Source organism: Apus apus, chromosome Z, assembly GCF_020740795.1.
Source record: "Apus apus isolate bApuApu2 chromosome Z, bApuApu2.pri.cur, whole genome shotgun sequence".
Lineage (NCBI taxonomy): Eukaryota > Metazoa > Chordata > Aves > Apodiformes > Apodidae > Apus > Apus apus.
The window spans coordinates 38,674,687-38,700,909 of record NC_067312.1 but is presented as its reverse complement, the minus strand read 5'-3'; the positions used below and the strand labels follow the sequence as shown (position 1 = coordinate 38,700,909).

The following is a 26,223-nucleotide window of genomic DNA, read 5'->3' as shown; positions in this document are numbered from 1 at the left end:
CATACTGCATGCCACAGAAAGCTGCTACCAAGTTCAAAAAACAAGACTATTTTGCTGTCCTTTATTGCTCTGTAATGCCATAATTATGTGTGCAGATGAAGCAGTCGAGACCATCTACCAAAAAAGGCAAATAATTTTGCATCATTAAAGTTGAATCATTCACCCCAAATGAAAACAGTGACAGCTAGTTGGACTGCTGTCTGTTGCTAATGGTGGATTCAAAGACAGATATTAAATCCACCTTCAATCCAGCTGCCTTTATTCAGTCCCCCTCATGATGTTCTTACCAATTTGGAATAAAAGGCCAAATTAAAATGTTTAGTGTAAGCTTGTTTATAGGAATAGTACATACACAGTCAGCTTTTCAGTAGCAGCAGCAAACAAGCTGAAAGTTTCACATACCAACATTTAAACTAAGTATCAAGATCCTTTAATGCATGCTGTTTTGCAGGAAGAGGCAAAAGGGGAGAGGGACATAACGCAGTATTGATCCCCATGCCAAAATCTCCTTTGTTGGCTTTACAGGTTTTACAAGATGGCCCTGCTTTTCCTCAGTGAGCTTACAGAGCCTCTACTGACTAATGAAAACAGACAAGAATCAGTTTGGCAGAGAATGAAGAAAGGCTGCTTCTTCCCAGCTGCATCCTGAAGAAATTCCTCATTTCAGACATCTCAGGGTGGAGGTCACAGGCAGAGATGAACACCAGAAACCCACACCTCTGAGCCAGGTGAGGACTGGCTGCACAGAGACCTAACAATGGCCAGACAGCTTCCCTCTTCTTCTCAGGGGGTACTTATCACATGACAAACAGGTCTCAGGACCTCTGACCCAACTGCTTCAAGAGGCCGTGCTGCAAGCACCTTCCATCCCATGAACACACACTTACATGGCCACCAACACAAGGGTGCTCCTGATGGGAACCAAGGTCAGAACATGCCATCCTTACTGACACCCCAGCCTGGTGCTGCCAGAGCAGAGGGAGGAAACTAACTGGAACCCACATGCTGGGGGATATTGAGGGGTAAGAATGGAAAGGAAAAACTAACTGGCCAATTTTGAGGAAAATAAAAACAAGTTACACAACACCATCTTCATGGAAGCTGAAGAACACACTGACAGTAAGTTAGGAGACTTGGTCCCCCTTTCACTTGTATTGCTAACCCTGTGCAGCACTAAGCCAAGATCAGTACATGTGCTGCAAAAAGTCATTTGCAACAACTAAATGAACAGCACAGCAGTTTAAGTTTCCTGCTTTAGTAATTCCTATTATACCTCTTCTACTGTCTCATCATCCAAACCCTGACAAATTCAAAAGAATGGTCACAAGATACAGAAATACCTTACAAGTGTACTTCAATAACAAAATAATTTTACAGATTGGTTCTCTTGCAGAATTAGTGGAGTGGTGATGTACGTTCATTTCAATAGTGCACAGGTATGGATAAGACACTGTTCCATATACAGGATTAGCATCCCTTCCTTGTATTAAGCTTCTAGCTTGGTGTTCCTTGCTCATCCAAACATCAAGTCACATGCATTAAAAGCTTCACCTAATGTTTTCTACATGTGTGTTTGAGAGAGAAAGAATTCCTTGCTGCACTCAAGTTTCAATTTCTGTAAAGAACAGTGGAAGAGAGGAATGACTAAGTAATAAAGTGTGTCACACAGATATCTGTAGCTATTAGTATCTATACTACAAAATACTGGACATTGAATACTACTACTGCAGCACTATGTACAAGGCATCGGAATCTGTATCTAATCCTTACTCAGCACAAAAGGGAAAATCAATTATTTACCTGTAACTCAATCCTCTGACAAACTTACTTCCCAGAAGATTTTGAATAGTCACTCTGGTTTCCTCCAGTAGATTTTTAGCAGCTGAATCTCCTACAGCAATAGCAACAATGCGACCAAGACTTCCATTTTTCAGTAAGTTCTGGAGCTTCAAGCTGTCTTCTGAAAATTCATGAGTATCAAACTTCAGCGCTTCCAAAATTTCTGCTGTGTCCTGATCAATCACTCTCACATTTAGTCCTCGGGAAAAATTCTTTTTAAATGTATAATAGGCTAGCCCTGAGAAATTAATAGTCTTTGATAGAAGAGTCCATGATAACTTCTGGTGCCCATGCAACTCCAGTGTACCTTCAGGGCCCACACCAATAAATTTTTTGCCAAATTCTGGCACATCAGCACCTTCGTTTGACTTCCCATACAAAATAATAGTTGCTTTGGATTTATAGCGGCATTTCTCTGCTCCAACATGAAGCATTCCACCATCCTTTATCAGGATAAATCGAGTTCTCAAGGTAATATTTTTAGAACCTTCTTTATCATCACCGAAAACAAGTAAACCTAAAGGAAAAAATATTTCTGTAGGTCAAAGCAAAATTCAGGTAGACTCAAAGAACCAAGTTCTACAGTAAGAACAGCAGAAAAATTTTAGACTTATTTTCCATACGTTTAAGAATGTCTAGGAAAGTAACTCCTACCAATTGTGATTTATCATTCTAAGAAATTTCTTGATTTATTCCTAATATTTTCTCACATTCTGGCAGAATTACTAACATCAGAGTTAACATCAAAAGACAATCAGACCTCGTACAAGGAAGGCTACTACACAAGTCTGGTTTCACTGTTGCCTATAGAAAATCCCATCAATGCTCCACTGGAAAGACTCTACCAGATACATTAATCTTTTTAATGTTATTAATGGCCTCATATGAGGCCGAAAAGTAAAAGCAGGAGAACTGGTCAATAAGCTACAATATTAAATTATAACACATTTTTCATGTAATCACAGAAGTAAAAACTATAGAATAAACTAAAGCATGATGCTCATCTTGCCACTTCATACCTCCATCCTGTATAACTATGGAGTGTACTGTAGCATCTGAGTTCAGACGAAACAAATCCCCTTTTTTGATAACAATTCTCTTTTCAGGATCTTTTCCAGGGCTCCAGTTTTTAAGACGAGGATTCTGATCAGGACAATTCTCTGTAATATAACGTGAAAGTCAGCTTGTAAAACACAAGTGTGATCCCATCAATCAAGGCAGCACTAGGATGAACATAAGCAAGGCAGTCAGTCACCCACAGAGGATTCCCACCCACTTCTGTGGTTATGATACTGCAGTCATGCATGCTACTGTTTGTTTTCAAGCAGCCAAAAGGATACCTGAAAGGTGGCTGAACCCTTGAGGCTAGGGAGGCATTCTTATACTACCGATGACCTCAGATGGAACTGTCAACATACACTGTTGACAACAGGATCTTTTGAACCCCATCCAATTTTTAAACAATCTTCTACATCACCTGCAGTAGGTGAGAGGAGGTAAGCAGGCAGCAGTCAGGTTCACACCAGTCACACTGAGCAGTGGAAATACTAGGCCAGCTACCTAGGCCAACTAACATGTTTGAAAAGCATCTAAATATTTAATCTCCTTCAGTATCTCTCCTTGAGTGAGAAAAGCTGATACCTTTTTGCTTCTAAGCATCCAAGTCACTTATTTCAGTGTAGGTTTGCAGGTAAGGGATAAAGAGGGACAAGACATCATTAGTGTATTTAGTATAAGATGTTACTGGTTAGAGCAGTTTCCTGAGAGACATGACACTTGGGTCTAAACTCCTAGTTTGTGCTCCATAAGAAGTCAGATTAAATATCAGGCTACAATGCACGCAAGTGTAAACATACATGCAATCCTTGCTGAAACCCTGCTGGAGGTCTGGCACTACACAGGCAGTAACACCATACTACAAGGCCACAAAAGGAGAAGCAGCAGCAAGAAGTGACAAGGCTGTGTGATTTCTGAAGAAGTTACAGCAGTGTAGTACTTGCAACACACACGTCTTTAGCATATTAAACAGCTGAGCAGCACAGCAGAACAGACATACAACAGATACAGGAAGTATATTCCTTAGAACTTCTTACAAAAAAAAAAGTTAGACTGAAAATATTTTTCCAAAGCAAATGATAAACAAAAAAGATGCCAAAATAAACAAGTTAGCAGCCTAGCTGAGAATAACAGTCATAATAGTCTTTTCACATTTTACCTTCTGGAGAAAAACGCCCACGCATCTGCCATGCAACTTTTAAGGGCAAAAGGCTATTAGCAATAGCCTATGCTTGCAAAATCTAAAGAAAGCAAAACCTAGCCACAAGTTTAACACAAGCCAGCCTTAGTTTTGCTGACAGAAATGTTTTTACTTTGGTTTTACTCTCCACATTTCAAATCCTTTCCAACTCAGGAAATCCACATAAACCAAGATTTGACTACCAGTGGGGAAAAATTTCCAGAACTGCATAAGGGAAAAAGGCATCAAAGCACTAATATAAAAATAAAAGCAAAATAAAATCCTGGGGGAGGATCCTAGGAAGACAACATTTAGAAAAGTAAATTCAACACAAGGAAAAGCCAAAAAGCAAGAAGCATTTTTTATCAGGAAGACTGTTAAGCACTCCCTGGATAAATGCAAGTCTACTGCCTGACTCAGGCAGAGTCACTAAACCCCTTTCCCCAGACACCATACACACAAGCATTGTGAAGAAATACGCATTTCCTGGCTGGCAGCAAAGGGCAATATGAGGAAACCATGAGTCAGCAACCCAATTATTTCTGTTTTGCATGATTCATGAAAAAGAAGATCTAGTAATCTAGTAACTGCATTTTTTTCTCAGAAAGAAAAAGTATAGCATAGTAACGGGAAAGAAAAAAAAATAAATCTACAATACATTACAATCCAGCAAGGAAGCCATCATCATCAGAAATAGGCAATCATGTAATGCAAGCATGCTTCTGAAGCACAGCATACCAACTTTTTGGCAAGCAGATTAGATGAGGACAGCAAAAAGCTATTCAAAATTCTCCCTTAGCAATTGCAGCACGGTGTAGGGAAACACCAAATATTTAGTACTTTAACATATGTTACCTTCAAAATTACTGATCAGCTTTTACAGACCACAGTCATTGCCTCTACAGTTAAGGTTAAATGAAAATAGAAGAATAGACCAGAAAATGTTAAGTAGTTATGGCCTTGCCAGATTTAACCACTCAGGTTGAAAATGTTTCAGGTCAAGTCTCTGCTTCCGAGTATTTATGGGAAATTGGGTCAGCCCTCCTTCAAGTTTAGTAGCTTCTGATAGAGTTGGGGGGAGATTTAAGTGATATTTTTGCAGATGGTGGAGTAAAGAAAAAAAACCACAAAAAGCCACAAAACCCCTCACCACTATGGCAAAAAAAAAAATAAATCTATAACTTTCCATGTGCTGGAGCAAGAACATGAAATTTGGCAGAAGCAGAGGCAGGAAACAGTTCTCAAGATGTAGTGTAATAGTTGCTTTCTGCCTGCATAGCCACCAAGTCCGGTGTTTTTAAGTCCTCAGGGGAAAAAGTTATCAGTGTTATATTATGCTCAGCAGAAGTTTATCAGAGTTTGGCAGCTAAATTTTCTGAGGATCCTGTTTACCCTGGACAAGCTCCAGCCAAGAGCTCCAAAGGCCAAGCAGAATTTCCCTGAAAACCTTCCCAGCTTGTCATCCTGACCTTGCAGCACAAGCCCCTGGAAACAGGGAAGGAAACTGCATTTCCAGTACTCTCCCTGATCTCCAGGATTCAGGACTCCTTAGAAAAAAAGATTATGACAGGAAGATAAAAGCAAGGAGGAAACAAGAAATCAGCTGATAGGCAGAAAGAGAAAAACAAACAAGTATCATTTTATCTTTGGGGAAGGTATGCCAGAGGTATAGGATTTACATGCAATTACTACAAAGTCTCACATCCCCTCCCAACACCTTGTGAACAGCTATTAAAAGTACTGACAAGATGGATTTCCAATTAGCCCTAAAGAAGAACACTTCTAGCTGGAACTAATGCCATTGGCTCCATGTGCTAGGTAGGAGCTGAGTCTATTAACATTTCAACTTGTTGGGAAACTTTTGGGGAGCTGCTGCAACAATACTGAAATTTGAGCCAGCCTTTCCTTGGTGCCTGGAGGAGTTTCTATGGGTGTATGTTTGTTTTGGGATTTATTTTTTTTTTAAAGGCTAATGCAGGGAAACTTCAGAAAGACAATGCAACAATGAATGCTGAAAATTGGCCTGGACTTCTATGGACAAGCAGTGGGACATTAAAAAAAGCAGTCATGACCTTGGGTTACTCCTTAGCCCTTATGTAAGTCATAACTGTAGAGAAAAAAAGCCCATCTCCTAAACCACAGCAACTATTCCTGCAACATCCTTGATATCCCTGGTGACCTATCCACACCTGCTGGCCAATTGTTCAGTGCAAAAAATCCACACAACTCAATGAGTCTGGAATAAGCTACTGTGGATGAAGCAAAACCATTCAAAAAACACTTAAAAAACCCCACAAAACATCTCCTTCACATTATCAGCTTTTAAAACCTAATGGGAATATTATTTTATGTATCCTACAGCACACAGTAACACCCCACTTCTACTAAAACCATCACAAAAATCTGTATTTTTAATTAACTAAAAAGTTAGTCTCGGTATCAAAGCAGAAAGGTTTTTTTCCCCCCTCCTGAGGCCTTCTCAGAGTCAACTGGCTAAGTCAGCCTTCATCCTTCCCTTGAACTTGGCTGTGAACAAAGTACTTACTGCACATATGCACCTCTTTTACCAGTGATCTGGATCACAAGACAGCAAAAACTTTCCAGTTACTACGCCCATAGGTTTTTTGTTTGCTTTATAATTGTTAAAACTGTGCAACTAGAATAGACCTTGGCAAGCCACCACCAAGAGTGCTCTTATTAAATGCATGCGTTCATTTTCTACTGTCCTCTAAAATTTTCATTTTTTTATCTTATTTGTTCAGCCTGTGTTGTATCGACTTTGGAAACCAAATCTTCTAAGTTATTATGCCAAAAGCCATTGAAGAACCATTGGCAGAAGAATGAAGTATACAAAATTATTTTTCAGATTAGTAAAAGCCTCTACTTAGCAAGATTGATACCTGATGCAGCATTTATAGAACTGCTTGTTTTATTACTGAAAATGGGATGACTGCAGAAGAAGCCCAGAGGAGCACATAAATACAGATGGCATATTCTGTGTTTTCATCCATGGGCTAGGGAGTCAAGCACCTTATAAACAACGCAATTTATTTTTTATTAATAGGCACTTGTTCTGCCTTCTAATTCCATGTGAATGTTTTGCATAAAGCACCTTCTGCAAAGGAACTGCAGTTCTGGCAAAACATCTGAGGGGGGTCATAAAAATATAAAACTTAGCCATTTGATCTTGGCTCATGACCTTTTTGGTTCATGATTTTTCATTCCCTAAAGAGTTGACTAATGAAATGGCCTCAAGGAACAGCTTATCCTGAGATACTGAAAAAAATGTGATACTTAAAGTTCCCAACTCTTGGTATTGATATGTTGGCATGATGCGAAGCCATAAAAGGAGAGTTTGTCTTCAGAGTTTCCTGCTAGTTTAGCAGGAATAGATTAAAGTGGAACAAAGCTATTAAACCAGTATTAGGAATCCAGTGTGGCCTCTCAGCTCCATCTCTTGTAGCTTCATTTTTGACTTGTTGGGTTTTGGAAGATTTTTTTGCCTACTTTTCTGTTCTGAAATTTTGACACTTTTTTTTTTTCCTCATGAGTGAATCTACTCAATTATAAAGTGAAATTCATTTTTTGTTATGGCATAGCATAAAACTATTCTACTGGGTTTTAAAACCCGGTGTATCTGTAAAACTGGAGAATTTAAAGAAATTCTTCTGGATAACGGAAGGCTCCAGGGAGACTTTACAGTAGACATCCAGTACCTGAAGGGGCCCTGCAAGAAACTGAGGAAGCACTTTTTATACTTTAAGGCACCTGGATGCCAAGATGTCCAGTGACAAAAGTCAGTGGCAAGATGAGTGGCCACCAAAGTGTGATTAAGGGAGAGGAAAGATGACAGAAGGGCCCATGAAGGAAGATGAGGCTGGGTCATGTGGTTTATGGGGTTGAGCCTATGGAGGTGACCCACCTCAAGACCAAGAGAAGACCACGGAAGTCAATACAGCAGAATAGAAAAAAAAAACCTACTGAGGTGTACCCAGCCAAAGACAAAGAAGAATGTATGGAGGTGGACCCACCTCCAGCACAGTTCCTCCGACACCACAGTGCCAGGAGTCCTCTCCAAGACTCCTCACCAACCCCTGCACAGGAGCATCCAGTCAGCATCACACCACCAGACCAGCCTCCAGGTCCACCGTTGGCCAGGAGGCCCATCCACCAGTCTGGGCTCACTCAATCCACCACTGGCAACCAGCAGTTTCAACGTTCATTGAGCCCTTTTCTCCCATTCCCCTACATCTACACCTTTGTCATTAAGGTCCCTTCTAGTTGGTTCATTAGGAGGGTTTTTTTCAGTTGTTTATGGCCTAATTTTAAAAGACCAAATAAACAAGAATAAAAACCCAACAACAGTATAGATACTTTCTGTGTCCAGTTAAGGAGGACATGGAACTGTTAGAGGGAATCCAGAGGAGATGACAAACATGCTCAGAGGGCTGGAGCACCTCTGCTATGGAGATGGGCTGTGAGAGCTGGGGTTGTTGAGCCTGGAGAAGGCTCTAAGGTGACCTCTGAGCACCTTCCAGTACCTGAAGGGACTACAGGAAAGCTGGGGAAGGACTTTTTACAAGGCCATGTAGTGAAAGGACAAGGGGTAATGGTTTCAAGCTGAAAGATTTAGGTCAGACGTTAGGAAGAAATTCTTTGCTCTGAAGGTGGTGAGACATTGGCCCAGGTTGTCCAGAGAAGCTCTGGATGCCACATCCCTGGAAGTGTTGAAGGGCAAGCTCGATGGGGCTTGGAGCGACCTAGTCTTGTGGATGGTGCCCATGGCAGAAGGTTAGATCTAGATGATCTTTAAGGTCCCTTCCAACCCAAACCATTCTGTGATTCTGTGAGTCTAAGTCTGTTGGGTTACACTAGTTAACAGTTTCACTTCAAAACCCTGTGTAGTTTTTAGAAACCCGACTTCTACCTTTATAAAAAAACAACGCAACAAAACCCATGCTCCAAACTCCACCACCAAACTTTAGCAAGTGCACCTCATAGCAACTCTTAGCAGTATTCAGCTAAAGGGATGTATACTTAGTGATCAGCAGTTAATCACATCATCTGTTCATATTTTATAACCACTGACACATTTTTGAGGTTTTCCAAATTCCATGAAAGGTGGCCAGTTTTCTCAGATGAGCCAAAAAAAAAAATAATAATAAAAAAAAAAATCAAGGCTACTAGATCAAAAAGGTCACTGTCCAATTTGTGCAGGAAGAAAGCAAACACACACTGTTGGTGTAAATTCAGGCAGATTTTAAAATGGTTTTACACTAGCACTTTTACTACCTTCCTTAACTACTGCTTAAACAGATGGGATTTTGTTTTGTCTGCAATTTGTGAACATATCAGACAGCTGCTTCTGAACACAAAAAAAATTCCTCTTACATAACACTAGTACTTCTTTCCCCCTCAACAGTAGTGTTTATTTACTGCTACGCCTTTTTGCTTCATGTAAGCTGATAAAATAATTTACAGTAAAAACACATAAAAATTACACTGGTAACAGATAAAGAAGCTGATCTTCACCTCCAAACACTGCTTCCCTCTATCTTATAGTTGCAGTAAGCATCCTATTTTTGCACTTAAGATTTATTTAAGATAAAACTAATCCTGATGCTGAATTATTGCATTGTGTTCACAAGGACCATAACTTATAGGATGATTCTGTTTGCAAAAGAACTTACCATCTGGAGCATATTTTGAAGCTATTCCCAAAATTATCCCCAGTGCAACAAAAAGTGAAAGGCTAGAAATGGCAAAGCAAATGAGAGTATTTTTATGCCTAGCGGCTTCTGCTTGGCGGTGATGCTGATACACTGGTAAGGATGGGAGTCTTGTCCGGGCTTCTTGTCTTGCAGAGGTAAATTCGGCTGCAGCATGGCTCTGCGAAGGCGGCGGGGGGCGGAGAGGAGCAATTCTCCCTGGGACATACCCCGAAGACCTGTGACCGCTCCCATTCTGAGGCCGGAGGAAAGCAGGGGAGCTCCCCCTGGCATCAATGTCTTGCATGTTATAAAGTCACTGGAACAGGCACACAGATACAGAGGGGAAAAAAAATAAGAGACAGGGTTTCAGAATACAGAGTACAATACATAAAAGAAAAAAAACAAAACAACAACAACAAAAAAAGCAATTTTAGGCCACATGCTTGCTTAAAAAGAACAGCCACTGAAACTGTAGCTACTTACAAAGTTATCAGTCACTCAGCTGCTACCGGTCATTTGCCATGCTCTAACAACTTGAAACAACAGTGCATCTATATCTTCATCAAAATTTCAAAAGCATCTGGTATGGGAATGCAGTACAGCACAGACCATTTCTTCATAGTTTCACCAGGTATTTTTCGCACAGTGTTTTTACAGTTAACTTGTACTGTGAAATTAAGAAACAGGCTGAACAAGAAGAAAGCTAGCAGCCCCTTAATCCCCACACTTATACAAAGAACGCCTAAATGTATTTCTTCTGCACGCAGAAGCTGAACAAACTTCTCGTTGTCTTCCTTTATGGAGAAGATGCTGAGAGAGACAAGCCTTTCTTTCACACTGGCAACAGTAAAAATAACTTAAATGCAATATGTGAAATACCAAACAATTTTATTTATATTCATGCTAATGCAATTTAGTCAACAATTCTAATTAGCTGAGGCATACAGAGCCTGCAAATGCTTAATTTACTCACAGTGGGATGCGGTTGCTAGTAAAGGTGCATCAGGAACAGTCCTATAAGAAAGTTACTTGCAGCTTGCTCAGCAAACCTCATGTGTTTTTTTTCTAGCTGTTGAGAAGCCTGGAAGCAACATAGCTGCTTCAGATGTCTGTACCTATTACCCAGAAGGGAGTAATACTTCCATTTCAGTTACTGGTATTGTTTCTATGTTTTTCTGAAGCAACTAGTGAGGAAAGCCTACCAAAACCACCACTGCTCAGCCCATCCTTGGCAGCAGTTCTAACTTACCACACTCTTCTGGTTTGCTTTAAGAGATGCAAAATGGCATTTGACTGTTTTCTCAGGCCTTCTGGTCAATTGTGTTGTATTGTATGGAGTATTCACAAATCTGGCCTAACTTCTAAATTTTTTTTAATTAACATTTCTTAGGAATGGAATTTTTTGACAAGGCTGCTCAAGTTTCAGTTAACTGAAACTTAGTTTTCTAAACCAAATCCTGAAGGGGATTTAGGTCTAAGTCATGTATTAAATAGCAAAATTAATTATGAAAATAAAACTCTTTGTCTTCCATTAACAAAAGGAAGTCTGAGCTATACTCTGAAGTGCCAGACACGCTGGTGCAGGAAAAATGTGACAACTATAAACTTATTCTGAGAAGCAGCAAAAGAGCTTTTTGTCTCCTGTACTACAAAATCTGATACTTCACTGTTTCCAGGCAGAGCTGTAATTACTGAAAAGACTGGATTGCCCTTTTTCAAGGGAGACAATGCGTCTCCAGATATATGCACAATGACAATAAAGGCACTGAAACGTTAACTGGAGTAGCCATGCCAGAGTGCAAAGGTTACACCAAGTTCTCCAGTAGTGTTTCTTGCACCTGTTAGTTGTAGCAAATTGATCTTCACCATTCTCCTATCTGTTCTTTGAGAATCTATTTCCCAAACCTAAACCTCTGCTCTCAAACTTAATAGCCCAATGTGTTACAAGTACCATGGAACGTATTGCTTTCACCACATGTGCCTTTGCACTCAACTCATCATCTTTCAGCAGTGAACCGTCAATCATTTCTAAATTTTAGAAGTGGTGTCAAAAGCTGATTAGTGCAGGAGCTTTCCAACTGATTCAAAGGCATTATTTTTGTCTAGCTGAAATAGACACTGAACTATCTTTTTGATTAAAACTGAAATCTGATTCAGCACCGAGGTTTTTTTTTTTTTAATGATTTGGACCACTAATTCCTTAAACTTAGTTAAAAATCCTTCAGACAGAATCACAGAATGCCATATGGCACTTATCTATCACACTGACTAAATTACTACAGTGTTCATTGTAAAGTGATAGAGTTAACATGTTTGTTAATTGCTCAGCTACATCAACAAAATCCAAAATGGTTATGCAAAACTTAACTTGCTTTTACCAAATATTTTATTACAATTTTGCTTAGTAAGGCCTCTTAAGGTATTGCTAGCCCTTTAAATCAGTCATTCCTGGCAACAGACACCAAAACCTCTTCTGTCATATTTCAAGCACTTTGTTTTCTACAACGCATTCCACCTTGTTTGCAAGTCTCATTTTGCAAATTGCAAAAGTCTTCCAACTATCCCACTCAAATGCAAACACAGGTCACCCCAAGCATGGGTGGAAAAAGACCGTAGTCTCTTACCCATTACAGGATAAAAAAACTGAAACAAAGCAATAAGGAGATACTTAGGACAACTAAAAGATTTACTCTATAGTTTTCCATTACAACAGGAGTAACCATTTCAACACTTCCTTCCCTTTTCCTGTGTTGCTTGAAATCCTCCAGCTGAAGGAAGGTTCTTTTATATCCTGTAGAGTAACTACTGTCTTTCCTTTAAAATTAAGACACATTGATAACCTGATTCAAATTATTGACTTATTTCCACTCCGTGGAAGTCTTCAGATAGCATCACAGAAACACAAGTTTAGCAATTGGCTATATGGCCCGTTACACCGTAGGGAGCACAGTTATTTGGTTGCACAAATACAGTTTGACTAAAGTGCAGGGGGGAAGATCCATCTGAGCTTTTTAAACACATTTCCTTGCAAGTCCCCATGCACCTGAATTTTTTCATGTAACACTTCTCTTTCTTCACCCAAGTTTTGTCATTTCCCTTTGATCTGTGCCTATGGTGTGTTGGGATTTTTTGTTTATTTGTTCAGGTTTTTGTTGTTATTGTGTTGTTTTTTTAAGGCAAACAATGTTGAGATCAAAGGCTCCACGAAACCATTTACAGTTAAAAAAATAATTTAAAAACACCAGACCTGGCTCCTGTCATCAGGATATCCTAAATACACAGAAGCAAGAGGTCTACTAAAGAAGCTCATGATCTGTGCAACTCCTCCTAATGGTGCAGGCCTAGACAAGAATACCACCACTTTTACAATTTTACTGCAGTATACAGAGTGATGCAGTATTGTACTACTGCAGCTAACAATTTCACTAATGGTGAAGTTCTTGCACAACCTACAACCAACTACCTTACCTAACAAAGTAATACAGAACTCAACCTGTAGAAATCACAGAAGTCACTTCCGTCTTCAAAAAGTGCAAGAAGGCAGACCCACGTAACTACAGGCTGATTAGCCTCATCTCCAGTGTGGGTTGGATGACTGCACAGTGAGGTGGATTGAGAACAGGCTGAAAGACAGAGCTCAAGAGTTGTGATAAGTGGGGCAGAGGCTAATTGGACACTTGTGTATAGTGGTGTTCCCCAGGAGTTGGTACTGAGTCCAGTGAGAGAGTGTAGTCTCAGCAAGTTGCTGATGACATAAAACTGGAAGGAGTAGCTGACACAGCAGAAGTCTGTGCTGCCATCCAGCATGACCTAGACAGGCCAGAGAGTCAGACAGGGAGAAATCTAATGAAATTCAACAAGTGCAAGCACAGAGCAGTGCATCTGGGAAAGAACAACCCCATGTTTCAGTACAGGTTGCGGGCGGACCTGCTGGAGAGCAGCTCTGGGGAAAAGGACCCGGGAGTCCTGGTGGACAACAGGATGACCATGAGCCAACAATGTGCCCTTGCAGCCAACAAGGCCAATGCCATCTTGGGGTGCATTAAGAAGAGTGTGGCCAGTAGGTCAAGGGAGGTTATCCTCCCCCTCTACTCTCCCCTGGTGACACCTCACCTGGAAAGCCAGTTCTGGGCTTCCCAGTTCATGAAGGACAAGGAGGTACTGTAGAGAGTCCAGCACAGGGCCACAGAGATTATGAGGGGAATGGAGCACCTGCCATATGAAGAAAGGCTGAGAAAGCTCGGTCTGTTCAGCCTGGAGAAGAGGAGACTGAGGGGGGATATTATCAATGGTTGTAAATATCTAAAGGGAAGGTGTCAGGAGGATGGGACCAGACTCTTCTCAGTGATGTCCACTGACAGGAAAAGGGGCAATGGTCACAAACTGGATCACAAGGAGGTTCAACCTTAACATAAGGGAACATTTCTTTACCGTAAGGATAACAGATCACTGGGACAGGCTTTCCAGAGAGTTTGTGGAGTCTCCCTCTCTGGACACTTTCAAAACTCATCTGGACATGGTCCTGTGTGATCTACTACAGGTAATCCTGCTCTGGCAGGGGGGTTTGGACTAGATGATTCTCAGAGGTCTCTTGCAACACCTACCACTCTGTGATTCTGTGAAATGTTATTTTCTATGTGATTCAGGCAGAGTGCTATCTCAGTATTCCCCAAATTCTTGCCCTTCAGCCTTCAACAGGATATTATGCAATATTTTTAAATTCGTTATTCATGACAGCTTTTAGTCAGGGCTACACGTAAGTATGTGCTTCCAGCTCACAAGTACAAAGGAGGTTTCTGGTAAAGAGATTCGGCTAGAGCATCTCAGATGCTTCAGCCCAGAGTGTGCTCATTACAACTCCTCTGCTGGAAGGCTACACTATTTGCATGTCACTCTTTTCCAAGAGTCGTGCTACTCCATATAAACCAGATTTCTGCTTATACACCCCTGCTGGCAACATTAGCAAGAAAGCAAAAACTTCTCATATTAATCATATCAGCCAACTCAGTTTATGCCACTTTAAAGAAAGAAGAAGAAAAAAAGGACTTTATTTTGCACGGTATGCAAGTAAAAACAGTGATTACCTGCAAGCCTGGCTCTGTCAACAAAGCATCTGAGCTATGTGTGCAGCAAATCCCAGCAGGCAGACTGCAATGAGCCACTGAACAGGCTACATCATCTCCAGTCTCCTCACGTACTCATTCACCATTTTTAACTTCAGCCACTACTACGCACTCATACAAGCCCACATTGCTCCACACGAACAGAAACTAGAAGCATAAGCACTGTACAACCAAGGGATAACTTCTGAACCTCCTGAGACTGAGACACAAACAGCAAGCTCATCTGTTACAGCGTTCAGGCCTTGTTTCTTGGAAAGGAACTGGATTCTTTCACAAGGCAATTCAAAACATCACCTGACACCACTCAAAACATGAGAAATACACCAAGATAGTTCACACTTTTTTGCTGTCAAATGTTTAGTGTAACAAAACATGGAAAACACACTAGAAAATGCCCGCCCCCTTGGCATCCTCTCATAACTTTGTAAACAAAGTACACTTACTTCTACACAAAGCAAAGAAATTAATTCTTTCCTTACAGCTTATTTTAAGGATGCACAGTTCACAGGTCTTAAAAATAAAAGAGAAACCATAAGAAACTCCACTTCTTTTGCTCTGGGCTATCAAATACCACCATCTGTAGTGCTGATACAATAACACAACATTCAGTCTTAAAGTGTATAATCACCATTCAGGAAAAGGCTGAGGAGAGGTAGGGGAAAACCACACACATCAAGAAAAATACTCCCCCATGTCATACAGTGCCACATTGGCTACTGCTGCATGCTGGCATGGGCACCTGTCTGGTGGGAGACCAAAGGACCATGAGAAATACAACAGAAGAGAAAGGGACAAGAAATGAGTATTAAAAAGCTCCTAAGGAGCTTCAATTGCTAAGCAGAAAGCAGTGCAAAACAAACTCCTTAAGTACTAATGACATGCACACCTTCACAAGCCTCCAAGCTGGTGAACTACAATGGAGATAATTTCAATGCAATGTTCCAAGTGCCTTAGAAGTCCACAGTTCAACAGATGTTAACCTCACCATTAGAAAAGTAGTATTTCCCAGTAGACAGGCTGGGTGTCCACAAGCTTTCCTATCTGGTTCCACATTTATTTCCACTGCTTGTTTTGAAAATACACCTATTCACCATGATGACAGACACAGCATGTGTGTAGGAACCTACTTTCCCACCCAGGCGTGCACAAGCTGGAGAGAATATGTGTACAGTAAACCACATGAACACAGCAAAGTAACTGTTGGAATCACAACAATGTTTATAACTGCTTGAAAAATCCCAGCTGACTTTAAAATGTGTAAAACTCTGGGCATCTTCTATCACATACACTGTCTGCTGCATGCCCCCACTGAGTCTTCTTCCTTGCACGGCAGTTCCAGAAGAAAATCAGAAGACAAAGAGAATCAGTGAGAAACAGAGATACAAACATGGTAAGAATTATAAAACTTTGGACAAAGTAAGTTATATTGCACCAGATTTTCTGAATTTCCTGAGAAGTAACTATTAATTTTTACTTATTTGTTATTACAGAAAACCCACAAAATTGCATAATACACAGTCACTAGAAACTATTTGAGCTGAGGACTGTGTTTCCTAAAACAAGTCTTCCCCAAATACCACAGAACTAGAGACAGACCTGTAAGCATGCATTGTATTTACAGTATAAGAAAAGGTCTGTAGATAGAATTAATCTTCAACAGCAAGTCTAATTAAACCTTTTGACCACACAAGACTCTGGGTCAGAAGCAAACTGAAAACCTATATGTAAGTAGAGAAAGTTTAATCACCTACGTTTAGGTGATAGGCAAAACAAATTAGTTATTATCTATGGATTAGAAAGGACACAAGGTCAGTGGGGAGAGGGTGGTGAGAAGACTGCTTCCCAAGAGAAGGAGGCAGGTAATCTGTGGCAATGAGTTTGTCTGTGTTAACAAGTATGAAATTACAGGATGTCAAGCAAAACCGCTCTTGGGTTCATGGCTTACAGCATACAGAAGAGCCATGAATTTAATTCCTAGCCTCTTCAGAAGGCATTTGGTAGATTTCCATTAAGGTTGAGGCTGAAAGATCAAAGGCAAAATGGGGTTTTGTACACGAAAAATAGTTCCCCTCTCCAATGACAACCAGGCTTCTGTCCTTCATCCATAGTTTCCCTGGGCTTCACTTACATAATTGTCAGGAAAGCTCTTGATGCTTCCAATGAAATATCTAACTTTCCAGGAAGTTCACGTACAAAATTCAGGGATTTTCATAGTTCTTCTGCAGAGACACGTCTTACTGCAGGAAGTGCAGGGACAGGTTGATCTTTCCCAGTTCCTGGACACCAAACACGACCCTGCAAGCATTCAAGTGTCCTTAACTGACCTTGAGACACTGCTATTTTCAGTCTGCTCTTACATGTTTGCAGTATCTTCAGATCTTACCCATTGAAACAAAGAAACATAAGCCAGAAGCCACAGCATCCAGCTGTGGTCTATGTATCTAAAATGATGCCTGACACTTCCAGTGGCTTCAATTTTTCCCCCTCATTGTTTCTTTTAGACACAGTTATTCTCTATAAATCACTTAGAAACTGGGAAAGTCTGTTTTGTTCTTCATTCATGGTAGCAACAATAGAAAGTTCTCCTGGTGGAAATAATTCAGAAACCATTTGTTTCTTTTCATAAAAGTGAATTGACCAATGTCTTAAATACAGAAGATCCAAAAGAGCGTAGTAGGAAATGCAGCACATGTTGAAATAGGCAATATGAATAGAATAATTTTTACTGTTTCTCTTATTTTCAGAAATGAAAGATTTAGGAAGTTGCATAAGAGATCAAGATCTCTTGATCTTCAGATCAATTTGCTTTTTAATCACACATCTGCCCTTAGCCTGATGCGTGAGCCACAGCCTATTTGGGCCCCGAGTCTGTAACATGAGAAAAAAAGCAGTCACTGGCCTCACAGTGACACAGTGAGGGTTGGTTTACAGAATACTTCAGTCTCCCTCAGTTCTAAATACAAGCCTATTTTTAGACACATAAACAGCTCTGTTGAAGTCAACAGCTTTCATGTGAAAGTAATGGATCTGTAGGGTCCACCTGAGAGAACACGAAGATGTTAGGGAAAAAAAACCTAAAGAGAGGGGAAAAAAAAAATTAAACTACTTATCATACTGACAGTAAAAAAAAGTGGTACCTACAGATATAAGCGTTCTCTAGAAACACATAAAACCCCTGCAAACTGGCTACAGCTTAGGATGTCACTGCAGAAGAATCCTCTATGTAATGGTAACACAATTCAGAGAAGTGAAATCCGATTCTGGCACTACCTTGAATCACTGATGAAACAGTTCTGGCCTGTCATCCATTCAAGAGGAGGAAGGTGGCATTAGATACCTATTTTCTTCTTACAAAATTAGAAAAGCTCTCAAATAGATTATATGCATGTATGACAGTAAAGAATATAACAGGGGTGAAGAGTCAGATCCCATACTTAGCTTTGGTCAATAGATGTAACATAAGCTCTCCAAGAAATTCCTAAGTGTATCGACAGAATCACTTAATAATCAGTGGGTTGTCATATTTAAATTATATTTCAAACATAAATCAGTAGCATAACATGCTCTCTTCCCTATCAAAGTTTCTTTCTTCTTCATCCTCGTTATTTTTACATATTCTGGTATTTTTCTCATGTAAAGCTCTCGAGCTCTTACAAATTTTTTTTCAGTCCACCTCAAGTTTCAGCAAATTATATGCCCCCTCTTACTCTGTTTACTTGAAGGTTTCTCTCTGCAGTTTTTAATTGCGCATCAGCTACAAAGAAAACAATGCTGCTCAAGAAGCTGAATTGCTGTAGCTGCACACCCACATTCTTTCAGAGTTGCCTTGCATTTGTGTGAGCCAAGTTAAATGGGTTTGCATTAAAAGATAATTAAGCTAGGAGCTCCAAATCACTGAGCAAACAGCTGTGACATCAGCACCTCTTAGCTGTTTAAACTCCCAAAGGATTCTTCATCCTGGAGAAGGATGACTAAGAGAGAGAAGATATATGACACAGGTCCATACAGCTAGAAGCAACACTGAGAATTCAAATGACTGCTCATGTCTCTTTTAAGGGGGAGGGGGTGTGTGGAAAAAAAAAAAGCAGACACAAAGAGATTTCTGAACCCGACCCAGTACTGGCTGCAATGGACTTCCAAGAATGTATGTAGGTTCAAAGAGCAACAAAGTCGCAGAAGAGAAGTCAGTCAAGGATTATTGCATAAACAATACTGCCTAGAGCTGAGGAAGTCCTTATAAGGTAGGCTGTTGGATGCTGGAAGCAGTAGTATCATTATGTAGTATCTTTACCAGACATACGTTACTCATCGCTGTCAGACACCGAGTAATTGTCTCAATGGACACTTGGTCTCATATGATGTGGGCATCTTTCTCTCATGTTTTAACATCTCAATTAACTGTCTTCCTCTCTTCTCACTTTTCCAAAATCACCTCCTCCTATAAGGGCCAAATGTCCTGCTCAGCTCAGTTACTGCAATTTACTGTTGACTTTATCAGCAGAAAATACATCTTTACTTGATGGCTTAAACTATCATGCCAGACATAGGGCAGCTGAAACAATTCTCATTTTGCTGTAGGAACAGTGGCCTCCAGCAGAAGGGCAGGGCACATACCAGCTAAAACCACAACAGCACAAAGACTTAGAAATTAACAGTCTTTCGAGAAGAGTTCCTCCAGCTAAGCTAACAAAGAGTAGCTAGAATGTATGTCTGAATGCCAACACCCACTATGGCTCTAAGGTATCACAGGACTCACAGAACTGTATGAAACAAAAGGCTGGTGAATAAGGTACAGTGATTTAAATTACACAACATAACACTTATCCAATTTTTTTTTTGGGGGGGGGGCAGAAAGTGCAACATTTTCCACCATCTCCCTTTTATAAGAATCACAAACAGCTTATTTGGGATATCTCAAAACAGAAGCAAGTCTTCAAAAAGCAAAACAAAGCCTTCTAATCCACCATTAAGTATGCATTCTGGAGGCTGCATTCAGATTTTGGATTAGTATGGTAAATTCCTTTCTAGGAAACTCTTAAGAACTTTGCACCCAACAGCCAAGCCCTGCAATATCCTGCTAGGTATAGACAGTAATTTTGTATGACTGCACTATTCTACCTTTTTATAATTCTTCTTAATCCCATGTGCCAAAAAGACAGAAGAGCGACATTACATTCCTTTGTGTTAACCTACCTCACAACAAAGGAATAAAAACAGTTCTAAAGTATGCATCCTTTAATGTCTTCAGTATTTCCTTTCCTTATTGGCAAATACATCACTTTTCTCCCTCACATCTTTCTTCAAAGTATATAGTTTTGTACTCCCTCTCCACTTCCTTTCTCAGTATTAGTATTCCAAGAAGGTATTTCTGTGGATTTCTACACCCACATCTACAAACAATTTGTTCCCATTTGTCATGACAAAAACATCTCCATTAAATCAGTAGTGAAATCCTTTTTAGTAAAAGCAAGCTGAAAATGGATCAACTCTAATCAGGACTTGATTTCAAAAAATAAACCGTAATTTACAATTTAGATATTATTCCTGTTTTAATGTATACATTAGGTGATTTTACAGAACAGCCTTGCTAATGCAAAGAATGAATTTAACTGACATACTTCAGACTACGCTCCCACCATATAATTTTTTTACAATACACAAAGTGAGATTTACTACAAGATATTTTTCCCACTAATTTTGGTCAGCAATTTTAAGTCACTGGTGCAAGCATGCAAAAGGTGGAGAACAGTCGCCACAAACACCATGGGACAAGATTCCTGACAGAGGCCTGTCAGCTGACAAGCTCCTCCAGCTGTGGTCAGGGGAAGGGGGGGGGATGTAGCGGGGATGCACCTCCACAGCTGTGGAGGCTGAGGCATCAGCTCCCAGCAAACACCTGCGAACACGTTTTCCCTCCTCCCCAACTCCCCGCCTCCCCTCCCATCGCCCATGCGAGGCAGAACAAAGAGGAGGTGGAGTTCTGATCCCAGAGTGGAGGTGGTCAATGCCTTCCCAGGGGTAGAGAAGCAAAGGGCTAACATGAAAGCAAAGGGCTACCTCACTCAGTAAGTAAGATAAACATGAAAGCAAAGGGCTACCTCACTCAGTAAGACACACATGATAGAGTCACTGATTAGTGTCCTTGACATTTCCAATACACCTTTCCTTACCTCACTTGGAGGAAAAACGACAACCTGCAGAACAGTGCTCGTTTTCTGCAAGTAAGACTTCCACGCCAAGAAGCTGAATGGCTGACTACAAAACGCACAAAAATAGTATGCTAAAACTGTTTATTAAAGATTTTTCTGCAACATGCTGGACACATAATAATAATAGTAGTTAGTATTAAAAGCCAGGTAATAAGTTATCTGTAATTAAAGAATTATCTAGTTCTAGTTCAGATTGTCCAAGGTACGTAGGCATTTATTTGCATCTTTGAAGAATGTTGTTCCCGAATATTTAAATCAGACTGAAAAGCACCTGTCCCACTGCACCCCATCATTACTCAAAGAAATAAAACCTCCCGACAGCCTTTCAAGTACAAGTTATTCAAATATGTATCAACTGAGATTTAAAAACAAACAAACAAGAGATTCAAGCTGAAAAATAACTGAGGAAATCTCACAGTTTGCTCTACAAGCTTCTGGAATCAGTGTATCTCCTTGTGCTATACCTGTTTTTATACTCACGCCTTACAGGAAAGACCACCTTTTTGTTCCCCTGCCCCATTCCTTGGTTTGTCAACTTGCAAGAAACGTGAACTGTGCCACCAAATGGTAACTCTTCCAGTCATGGGACCAGTTACAGCTGGGAAACATGAAGTGGATTTTACAGGGCCTGCTGAAAACTTTTTCACACAGAGGTCACCATTCTCTACTGCTTAGTGTCTCCACCAATTCGCAACACATCTCATGAACAGGTTAAATGCTTCCAGCCAACTCTCACCACCACTTTCCCCACAAAATATTGCAGTGCTGAAGTTTTAACGTACATAGTTTAAAAACCCCTACAACTTGCCAATGAAAAGAATTCCATGCACATCTTAAAACAGAACAGACCATAGCTACTGTTCAGATCAGATGCTAAATTTCAGGAGACAATTCTGCAATCTCACTTTGGCAAGAATCATACAGAAGCCCTCTTGTCCTTTTCTCTTCTCCTGAATCCCTTCATAGCTGGGGACACTATTTCTGCTTTCCATAAAACTGTTATTCTACTGGACACTTTGTCTAGCTCAAGCCCCTAGCACACACTCAGGTGGATGCTGTATCAGCAGGGAGAGAGCAAGAGGAGCAGGCCCAAGAAACTTGAACTGGCAGGAGATTTCACAACCATGCAGGCAGCACACAGGATCCGAGTAGACAAAGCACCTCAAAGAACTACATATTCCTAAGAACAAGATGAACCTCACCTCCTCCCTGCCACTACTCATGGGGTATTTCACCTCAGTAATGTAGGTATGCTGCTACAAACCTTTTTTTCTGTGATTCATCAAAACTTCACTGATGCCATCCAAAAATACAAAGCACTGCTTTCTGAAGAACTCTGAAGAACTTCCTTACTGCATTGTCTCTGTCGAGGCCCAGGCACTATTTCGTTTTTAGAACTAGTCAGGAATGCAAAATCTTTTCCCTTTTAATAAATCCGTGCCAGCAATTTACTTTCAAAATATAAACAAGGGATCTCCAGCACACACTCCTCACCTGAGCTCTGATGTAGCACAAATGTAGCCTATCTATTACCACACACTCTCTTCTACTAGACATGTTGGTACGACTCCTACTGTGTTTTTTCCACGCCTCTGGGCAAGTAAAGCAAGCTGCTGGTTATCAGGCACGGGAAAGGCAATCCACAATAATCCGGGGGTGCCGATCAGGACAGCTCCTAGCGGAGTTCCTGTCCTGGAAATGGTCTGAGCCTAGCCTTGCTTCCCAGCGGGATGCCGTGAGCATCCCGACCAGGGGCGCCCACCGAAGCAAGGAAACCCCGGCAGCACAGCCCGCCGCGGCACCTGCCACCAGACCCCCCGGCGGGGAGCGGAGCCCACACCTGCCGGGACCCGGGGGCCCCCGCCGCCCCCGCGCTCAGCGCCCGGGACGCGCTCGCGTGGCCGCGGCCGGACCGGGCTTCTCCAGGCAGCGGCGGCAGCGCCCGCCGCCCCGCCGGCTGCCACCGCCCCCGTTCCCTCCTCTCCTCTCCTCTCCCCTCCCTCCTTCCTTCCCCTCCCGCCGGCCCCGGGAACAAAAGAGGCCGGTGCGGCAGCGGCCGCAGGCCGGCCCGCGCTCCAGCGTTTGGCGCTGGCCGGCAGCCCCGGCCCGGCCCGCCGCTCCCGCCCCGCCGCCGGCCCCAGCCGGACGCGCACTCACCTGGGCCCGGCGCGGCGGCGCGCTCAGGGCGGCGGCATGGCGCTGCCCGCCCCGGACACGGCGGGAGGCCGCCCGGCTGCTCGCCACCGCCCGCCGCTCCCCGCCCCGGCTGCCGCCCTTACGCAACCGGCAGCCGCCGCAAGACCCCCGGGGCGATGATCCCCAGCCCCCAGAGGAGGCGGCTGCGCCCCGCGGCCGCGGCCCCGCCTCCTGCTGGTCCCCACCCCCACGCCGGGGGAGGAGCGCGGCCGCCCCGAGCTGCGCCGCCCGGCCCTGGCACCGCCCGCCCCGCCGCGCTCCGCCCCGCGCTGCTCCGCCTGGCGCCGCGCTGCCCGGCCCGGCCCGGCCCTGCCCGCGGGAGCGGCGGCTCCTCGGGCACCGCCCGGCCGCCGGGGTGCCAGGCTCCGCCGGTCGCGGCCAGGCTGCAGGGGCTTCGCCCTCCCGGCCGCCGGGAAGGGGCTGGTGCAGCCTCCTTCAGCACGCGGGGTTGGCGGGGCGGGGGGCAGGCACCGGGGCGCTTTGCACCTCTGCCCGGACCCACGGCGTTCTGCCGGGCGGCGTGGTAAAAAAAGCGACGTTAGATCTAAAATACCCAGCGTCCCGTCAGATGCCAATGTCCGATTGGGAAAAGAAAAAAAATATATTAAAAAAGTGAATCAGCAGTATGGTCGCAGAGCTCCCAAAGGCGCCCGTGGAACGAGCGCAGGTGAAGGAGCGGGGAGAGGCGGCGGGAGGGGCAGGTGTTGTCCCCGCGGCACAGCCCGAGGGACGGCGAGTCACAAGCAGGGGGGCGGGAGGCAGCTGTCAAGCCAGGAGGCTTACTGGGATGAAAGGGGATAGCGAGTGAAGTTACTTACAAGAGTCAAGGCCCGGGGCAGTCTCTGAGCTGGGAAGAGAGCTGGCTGGAAAATCTGATTCCGCTTTCTGGGACGATTTTTTTTTTTTTTTTTTTTTTTTTTCCCTTAAGTCTGATTTGGAGTAAAATCGAGCTAAGCCCCAAAATGTTCTGAATTTCAAGGAACCGATGCCCGCAGCTGTTCCACAGCTAAAAACGTCAATCTGGTTTAGAAACTCGGACGGTGAAGCTCCAGGACTTACCTTTGCTGGGGACCGAGAGCTCCAAGGCAGCCTCCTAGGCTGTCAGCGTTGATGTAGATCTGACAACCGGCTCCTCTTGAGTTTGGGACCTCCCACCGTTTCCAGTGCACCGAGGTTGGGCCAAACTTATTAAAAATTAAAAAAAAAAAAAAAAAAAGAAAAGGAAGAGGGAAAAAAAAAAAAGAGCCCCCTGACAAGGTTGGGAATGCTTTCAATGAACTGGTTCGGGAAATACAGCCACCGTTTTCCGACATTATTATTTCCTTGGGAAAATTCCAGACAGCTGGAAACGAAGTGATAAGTCATTTCAATTCCTATAAACGCTGCCCGACGTAACTTTAGTTTTAGCCATTTCGCCTTTGTTTACCAGCCTATGTTTGCTTACAGCATACGGAGACATCTAGTGACTAAATAATGAACTGCAAATCAATTTAACAATTCGCCTGAAATTTTTGAGGTTTTACTTGGATTCTTCGTTTGTGGTGTTTCAGGAGGACTACAGCATTCAGCGTGGTACAGCTGCAAACCACCGCACCGCGAAATCGCAGTTGCAGGATGCCGGAACCGTGAGGGATCCAGCAGCTGCACTAATTCCAGCAGTGACTGTGACTGCAGTTCCACTGCACAGTTGGAGCTTTGGGCCACAGCTTTCGGGGCTGAGATTTGATGTAATCCTTTACTCAGGACAGAAATTTGCCTGTACAGACACAAAAGAGCTTGCAACAGTTCCTGACTTGCCCTTCTCACTAAACCACAGTGAGCGAAGCCCTTAGGTGTATATACGAGGCAGTTTGATCTTCACTTTGATCGTGGCTCTGTGTTTCTATTCCTTGTTCTTTAGCTTATTATTTTTTAATTCTTTTTTTTAATGCCCAGGAGCGCAATCCTTCTAACATGTCATTACAAATCTTTGTCTCATTTTGACAAATGCACATGCCAACTTAGTATTTTATATTTGCCAACTACTTTGGCTGAAATAAAATTGGAGGTGGTTTATCTTGGTTTAATATTAAATTTAAACATATCAGCTGAGAAAAATGCCCAGTAACAAGAAAATCAGCATGCCACTGGACATCCATTTTACACATGTAAAAAATGTTTGCCCATGAAATGTATGTGTCCAATTATTAATTCAGTTGTCTATTTGGATGGACAAATTTTGCTTACGTACAGTGAAGCTGCAGCAAAAAAGTAGGTGTATTGTTATTACTACATGAACTGTTTCAGTATGTATCTCACCCTCAGAAAGCACTCCTTCTATTATCCTTCATCATATAACTCAGTATAAAAATAATGCTGAATTATGTTAATGCCATTTAATTAATGGAAAACCCTATGTAACATAACTTACATAGGGTGAAGCCAGTCCTGTCCTTTGAGAAATTATTTTCACTTAATGCAGTGCTTCCACACACACACACAAAAAAGTTACTTTGCCAGATGGGTATGTTTTCTGTTCTCATTAAATAATAGAACTCTTCCCATGTGTTATTTTTCAAATGTTGTTCATTACCACAAAACACTGCTTATTCTCTGGAAAGATAGTTTTAACTTTTTATGTACTTGTATATAGTGAAGAATGAAGTAACACAGACAGCCCATCAACATTCCCAGTCCTAAGCTTGCAAAGAGCTCATTTCAGTGATACCTGGGTAAATGTTTGCTAGTACTACTATACGGGGACATGTAGTAGAAACACTTCCACATACTTCAGGTAGTCTGAAGCAAAGTGTGTTGCAATATACATGTATGCCCCATGTCTGTATATTTATGTGTGCATGTGTGTATTTTAGACAACACATACAATGCATATTTATCAGTCTTAGGCAAATAATAAATACCTGTCAGCT

At 42.2% G+C, this 26,223-nt stretch overlaps 1 protein-coding gene across 3 annotated transcripts in view; it reads right to left on the bottom strand.

Moving 5' to 3' along the window:
- Nucleotides 1-24,467, bottom strand: part of CEMIP2 (cell migration inducing hyaluronidase 2) — a 54,112-nt gene extending 29,645 nt beyond the window's left edge. For 2 of the 3 annotated variants that reach the window (XM_051642687.1, XM_051642690.1), the window contains exons 1-4: nucleotides 23,276-23,396; nucleotides 9,766-10,102; nucleotides 2,859-2,999; nucleotides 1,801-2,356 (exon numbers count right to left, since the gene is read on the bottom strand). In XM_051642687.1, coding sequence (XP_051498647.1) covers nucleotides 1,801-2,356; nucleotides 2,859-2,999; nucleotides 9,766-10,090 — 1,022 coding nt within the window. In that variant the 5' untranslated portion in view covers nucleotides 10,091-10,102; nucleotides 23,276-23,396. Of the gene's footprint in view, nucleotides 1-1,800; nucleotides 2,357-2,858; nucleotides 3,000-9,765; nucleotides 10,103-23,275; nucleotides 23,397-24,373 lie in introns of those variants that run through there. The other variant, XM_051642689.1, reaches the window with a different exon arrangement.
- Between the last annotated feature and the right edge of the window lie 1,756 nt (nucleotides 24,468-26,223).